Genomic DNA, 7,515 nt, shown 5'->3' with positions numbered 1-7,515 from the left:
GTAACACTTACTTAGAGACTTAAATTGTAGACGTAAGTAAAGGCTTAAATACAATAGGCACAGGCAACAGGGAATAACAAGCTGTCCAATCAAAGCTCTGGTATGTAAGTTCGATATTATATATTTGTGCCTATTATCTATGCCTATTGTGTTTAAAATCTTACGTACAAGCTTTGGCATATGACGTTCAATTTATTGCCATCTCTTGGAGACACGGTAATAAGTTATATGTTATACATGAAAGCTTGTGCGTTATTTACATCTACAATTTAAATCTAAGTAAATATTACGACAATTCTTGTGTTCAGACCCATACGTGGCAAATACGCCTCATGGAACTCCACCATGAAGTATAGAGAATAGAAGGCCAAACTAGACTTTGAAACATAGACTTACAAGATAGATGGAGCATTCATACGAGAAAAGCTGAAGACATTGAAGAACAGAACTACTCCAGACATAGTTGTTCCTCTTTTACAGTGAGCGGTGAGAGGCCAATCAGCTTGAGAAGGCCACAACTCTCGAATGTCTATCTTCATTGCTTTCGACCACTTCCCAGCTTGCCGCGGCGACCAATCAATTCATCACTTGAAAAAAAGAGAACTATTCCACGATTATTTCTTTTTTTTCAAGTCTTCAGCTTCTATGCTGAAGAAAAGTGTGATCAAATCAGGTTTCTGAATTAATATTGATGGTGTAAATCGCAAAACTCCTCTTATATACGCTTACACATAATCTAAGGCATATACCTAATCTAAGGTATTCATAGTCGAGTGATTTCAAGACCATATTGAGTAATGTCTTAAGGGGCTAATGCAGTCTTCTGATTGGTCCGTAACTTCTTAAGACGGTTTTGAATAGATCTGACTAGAATAAGATCTGACTATGGCCGATATAATTCATAATCAAATCTTATATTCAAAACTGTCTTAAGTACGATCTTAAGAATATCAGAAGAATGTCACAAACCAATCAGAAGGCTGTATTAGCATCTTAAGACATTACTTAAGACGGTCTTGAAATAAGACTCGACTATGAATACTGGCCTATGAATATCGGCCTAAGAATAGAGATGTTATTCTTTGATATCATGTTCTGACAATAATGATGCGGCTACAGTAGAAGAAGAAATAAGCAATTAGGAATAAAGAATAAGGATTCCAACCTATAAAAATCGTGTATTCTGATGTATCCGATATCTGATAGATTGAAATCATTATTCCTTATTCCTAATTCCTTATTCCTTCTATTGTGATTGTATCTTAACAGGAAGACGTAAATTATTAAAACTGCATAAAGAATGGAGTATTCTTTATGTAAAATTTATATAACCTATTGTACAAACTGCGAGAACGATATAGTGGAATAAAAGCGACATCTCAATCGAATTAAAGACTCTTTAACGACTACGTTCAGCAGAACACAATAGTTTTGCAACCGTTTTTATGATTCTCTGAGATTGGACCATTCTTCTTGATTTAAACGCATCAAACCCAATCAGCGCGAAGAAAACTTCCACAGTTGCAAAATTAACATTCTGCTGAACGCAGCCAATCAAAGACTGACCATAAAGCGGAATTAGACTATAGCCTTGAGATTTTGTATTTTCAAACAAGGTGAAAATTACAAAAGTGAGCAAATTTACTAGGTATTGATTAATGAAATTATCAGTATTCTAGTAAATTCGCTCACTTTTGTAATTTTCCTCATTTTAGATAAGAATCGATTCCCTTGTGTCTATGATAGAAATCAATCCGAGATCTTGGACAGAGAAAAAAATTAACATTTGAACAATTTGATCACATGATCATTGCGATTGGTCAATTCTTTCTTCATCCGAGATCTCGGGTCGATTTCTAGCATCGTGGACACAAGGCTTATGCACTAAATATTGAGATTGAAGATTAAAGATTGAAATTTTATCAATGAAGACAAAAAATTTTGGTTTCTTTTGTTCTGATTGGTCAAACTTCAATCTTTCAATCTTCAATCTCATTTTTTAATGCGTAGTCTGATTCCGGCTTAAAGGTGAAATCACAATGCGGAAAAGGATTGCAGAATAGAGAATGCGTCATTGAAGCAACCAATCAGCGCTATTCCACCCTTCTCTATCATGAAAATTTTGTGTGCTATGTTGGTGTGTCAAGGACGTATCCAGAATGAATATAAGTTAAACATTACTAACTTTATGTTAATAATTTGCTTATTAAAATGAAATATAATTTAATAAATTGTAAAAACAATTGTCACTGTGTAGTATTTAATATTTATAATTAATATTTATAATTAATATTTACAATCTCATAACAATTTTTTGAATCACTTTAATTTACTATCATTTAGCATTTACTATCATTTTTCCGCATTATGTGAACAGAGCACGCTGAAGTTGTACGTGTCATTGTTTTTTTATGAGTCATTGTTTTTTGATCTTTATATTTACGCACTTAGATTTTGTCATTTTTACTTTATTCGTCTCAACATTACTCAACATTACACGATTTCATCATATTATTTCACTCAGCCTCAAATTATTTTAACCTCTCAAAATACAAAAACATGGTTTATTACAAAAACATGGTTACGATTAGGTTATAGTTAGATTATAGTTACGATTAGGTTATAGACATTCTCTATTTCATAACATCAAATGTAGAATAACGCTGATTGGTTGCTTCAATGATGCATTCTCTATTCCGCAGTCCTATTCCGCACCATGTGATTTCACCCTAAGAATTTCGTTAAATTTCTTCGAGCGAGAAAGGAGTATAAATCCATCTCATTCCTCCACCAATAGCGGTGTACTATGTATACACACTGCTATTGGTGGAGGAGATTGGTGGGTGAGATGACCTATACTCCTTTCTCACTCGAAGAATTTGACGAAATCCTTATGGTCTATCTCTGATTAAAGAGTCTTTAGGTTCGAAACTAATTTAGATGATAACTTTTGACCACTCTTTTTGACGATTTTGTCCATGTAAGTTCAGCCTCCTATTTTTTATATTCCATGAACTCCATTCTGACGTAGACTTGAACAATGTTCCTGATTGCTCTTCTTTCCGAAATATGCGCAAGAACATATCTTTGACTGCGTTCAGAAATATTATCCAAATTCCCCGTGTATCATTTTATCTTCTTATTCACCCAATGTTAAATAAGGATAAGATAATACAGGTCACTCAGGTGGGATTTCCGAACCCAATTCTTGTATTTATATCATGGGTGTAGCAAGGTCATTCTTACCACGCGACTTGCGCTCATGCATCTCGTGACTAATCGATCGTTCGCGTTACCTTACGGTCCGTTATCGTAATTATCACGTATGGTTCCATCCATGATCGCAGTTTCAAGCAGACGATAACGAGAACCAAGTGTGTGACCAAGTGTCAGTCGATGAAATAAAACCTACTTGATCATTGCAGCACTTTCAATCACAAAAATGGGTTCGCTCTTTCGCAGCGAGGAGATGACTTTATGTCAGCTGTTCCTTCAAAGTGAAGCTGCGTATGCTTGCGTCTCCGAGCTCGGCGAACTCGGTTTAGTACAGTTTCGCGATGTAAGTGCCTATAATAATCGCGTTTCTTATCATTTTCTCTTACCTCTTAGTGGCCCAATAATTTTCTCCTTCATAGATAATTGATAACTGTAGATTGTTATCATTATACCTTATCATTATTTTGTTTTATTATATCTTTGTTTTATTATGTATATTTATCTTATTTTAGTTAAATCCCGACGTCAATGCTTTCCAACGGAAGTTTGTCAATGAGGTACGACGTTGTGATGAGATGGAACGCAAGCTGCGTTATCTGGAGAAAGAAATCAAGAAGGATGGCATTCCAATGTTGGATACTGGAGAAAATCCAGAGGCTCCCCAACCCCGGGAAATGATCGACCTGGAAGCTACCTTTGAGAAACTGGAGAACGAGTTGCGGGAAGTAAATCAGAATGCTGAGGCACTCAAACGTAACTTCCTGGAACTAACCGAACTCAAGCATATTTTGCGAAAGACTCAGGTCTTTTTTGACGAGGTAAGTGCATCACACAAATCCTTATTGCCTCTGTCTAATGATTTAGGACATAACGCATAAAAGTATCAGGCAAATTTATTTTTTGGAATATTACAAACTGTCAAGAGTAGATCTGCTTCCGGATCTGCTCATCAGAAAACAAGAATATTCATGGAATTATAAAAAGCGGATGTATCTAGTTCTTAGTCTGTCGATCGTTTCTGTAAAATATGAATGTGAATCTGGTTGGGGACAACTTTTGCAATGGATTGTAAATATCAGAAATGGTGTTGTCATTTGTGAATGTCGAGTCGATGGACATATAAGAATTCTTTCTCAATTGGATACTTTAGTTTTTAGTTAGTGCAAAGCGCAGTTATTTATTTTTGCTTTCAAGACACTTGCCGGGAATTCATTCTGCTCTGTTTGCTACAATTATAAATTTTCGCACAAGAGACAAGATGTATTGTAAAAAATTAATGTTGCAACTTACAGCCTTATACTTGTTTGGCTTACATTTCCGTTAATCGATATTATCGTGTAAATCGCGCGTGTTTTCTTTCAGATGTAGAGATTAGTGTGAATACGCTTCAGTGTGAAACATATTATCACTTTAATGGGATTTCTTTGTAAAGCTGCTTAATGTTTCTAACGATATAAATTATTTGGAAATGACGTAAAGGAAATGTATCTTTATAAAAACTTGGAAGATCTTTGCACGAGGAGATCTTGTTGAAGTGACAATCTTGTAATATATTATAAAAAATAAAAGTCAAATTATTGATTAAAGGATATCTGTACTTGAAAGAGAGAAAGAGAGGGAGGGAGGGAGGGGAGAGAAAGAGGGAGGGAAGAATAAGGCTACAAGCTGAGCCAAATTTTTTCTGATGCATGAAAAGCTGAAGACTGTGTGAATTAGATATATCACAAAAGCCTGTCTTTGCACTTATGCAACTTTATGCAGATGCAGCGAAGTTGCTTAGAAGCAAAATGAAATAAGATTAGAGAACGAACCTTATGTGATAATTTACTTTATAAATTACGGTAAATAACCCAGTAATCTTCAAAAACTAAGCAAAATACTTTTGGAAAAATTGTAGAAATAAAAAAATTTTGATATAAATCTTAAAAAAATCATTTGGTTTTAAGATGAATGGAACTTTAAGATGAATGGAACATTTATTTAACTCATCTACAGGATGTTCCAAAATTCTGTGATTTAAAATATTATAAAAAGAAAGTTTTCAAAAAATGAAATAAAAAAGTTATATAAATATATAAATTTTTATTTTAGTAGTAATTTTTTAAGTAATAATATAGTCAGTTATAGACTACATTAAGTTGTACGTGTGATAATAGGTATTAGTAAGCGCTAGTGAGCACGCACTAATACTTACATGATTATGTAAATGTAATTTGTAATTGGTTACATTTAAACTATTATGTCTTAAAAACTATTACTAAAATAATAAATTTACAAATTAATAATTTTTATAATTTTTCTATTTAATTTTTCGAAGAATTTCTTGTTGTAGTATTTTAAGTCGCGAATGTTGGGATATCTTGTGTATTTTTTATAAAATATTATGATATTGTATATTGATATATATACATATAGTTAGTACATATATACATATAATTGTGTATATTGCATATAGAAAATTACATACAGTAAAAAAATTTTTTCAAATTTCGGCAATATTATGTATAGAAATTTAAAAAGAATAATATTAAGTTTCAACATTACATATACTTTTCAAATAGATTCTGTACATGGAGCCCTTAGTGAGAAAAGCAAAGTTTTAGTGATAATAAATGCTTTCAGATTCAGTTTTACTAAGTCGTGAGAAATTTAATGAAAATATAAGAAGAATATTGTTTTATGTTATTGTTTATATATTAGTGTGGAAAATATGAATACAGCCAATTTTTACACAAAAGACCGAATTTTACCAAAATTATCAATAAATTATCATCTTACCGTAATTTTACTATAAGTCATCGTCACATTGAATTTGACAGATTAGAGATGTAATTTTACATCTCTAAATAAGACTGATGAAAAGTGGCGAATCTTTGCTACTTCTAAGAATTCTCAGACATAAGAATGCCCTCGTTTTGTACTGTTACTAATCATATATTGTTGAGTGATTTTAGGATTATTAATGTGTTAGTGTTGCCAACTAACAAAAAGCCACTGCTGCAAAGGACACAAGTCACTCGCTCCGCCCTGTCTCCCTTTACGTTCCTTGAGAGTTATTTAGTATCGTCGCGACTTTCGTACGGATTCATATTATACATATTTAATTATATTTAACATTTGATCCTAGATTGGAGAAACTATTTGTTGTTAGTTTACTTATATTGTGTATAGCAACCAAGAGAGACTATATATTATTGTTGTTCTTTTTGTATCGACAGTGTCTTGGCACCTTTGCACATGAACTGTCTCGGATTAGTTTGTATCTTTTAAAAACACAACCGTTAATATTCTGAAAATTCTTTTTATTTTTATATTTAATATATCTTTTTTACACACATACACACACACAAAATATATTTTCTTATTCCGATTTTCTGTGTCATGTCTTTTGTTAACTTTTCTTCTTTTGTTTTAGTGTATTAATAGGAATGTTCTTTTCAGCTGAACTTTTGCACCAGTTCATCTTTCTTCTTTTTTTCTTCAGAAGAAAAGAAGAGGAAGAAAGATAAACTGGTGCAAAAGTTCAGTTCACAAGAACAACTGTTATATATTTTTTATTTCTGTCTTTTTTATTTTGTTTTATTAATTTTAATTTTTCTTTTTTAAAGTAAAGATGTATTATAATTCGTGAAATGTATGTTTGGAAACAGATATGTTTGCACGTGTGCATTTACTTACAAGATATTCATACGCAGCAATTATTTAGGAATTTCAAATAATTTTTTGATATCTATAATGCCATATTTTATGGCAATAATTAGGTATTTAAATGTTTTAAATCACTTTCCCTAAAGTTTTAAGAGCAGATAGATTTTCTTAGTGGCAAATAATAAAACAATAGAAATATATTATAGAAATATACATTATCATGACATATAAACATATAAAACACTACACAAAATTATTGTCGTTGAAATTAATGTAAGATCACTATAAAATTAATAGAACCATGAAAACTCCCACATATGAACTAATTATAGGCACGAAGCATGAAGCTTTGCATAATCAATAATAATAATTAATTGATGACAAGTTGCATGAATTATATTAATGTCTGCAATATTGGATGAATTTGTTCAATACACATTATTTAGAGAAAGTTATACATACTAATTCTTTAAAGGCTTTGTGATTTGCACTTTTCATGAAACGTATTCGTTCGATAACGTTCAGATATTTGTAAAATGTAAATATGTAAAATTTGAATTTATAAAATTTGGATATTTTTAATTAAAAATCATTTTTTAAATTTCTTTTATTAAAATCTATGTAAACTATATTTAGAAAGTATTATTAATT

The 7,515-nt window shown here is 31.6% G+C and overlaps 1 protein-coding gene across 4 annotated transcripts in view; it reads left to right on the top strand.

Annotated features, from left to right (window-relative positions):
- The first annotated feature begins 3,263 nt into the window (after positions 1–3,263).
- Positions 3,264–7,515, top strand: part of LOC108686458 (V-type proton ATPase 116 kDa subunit a-like) — a 29,531-nt gene continuing 25,279 nt past the window's right edge. For all 4 annotated transcript variants that reach the window (XM_018191783.1, XM_018191786.1, XM_018191785.1 and 1 more), the window contains exons 1-2: positions 3,264–3,559; positions 3,729–4,034. In XM_018191783.1, coding sequence (XP_018047272.1) covers positions 3,443–3,559; positions 3,729–4,034 — 423 coding nt within the window. In that variant the 5' untranslated portion in view covers positions 3,264–3,442. The remainder of the gene's footprint in view (positions 3,560–3,728; positions 4,035–7,515) is intronic.

Source organism: Atta colombica, unplaced genomic scaffold, assembly GCF_001594045.1.
Source record: "Atta colombica isolate Treedump-2 unplaced genomic scaffold, Acol1.0 scaffold181, whole genome shotgun sequence".
Taxonomy (NCBI): Eukaryota; Metazoa; Arthropoda; class Insecta; order Hymenoptera; family Formicidae; genus Atta; species Atta colombica.
This window is presented reverse-complemented; position numbering and strand designations above follow the sequence as displayed.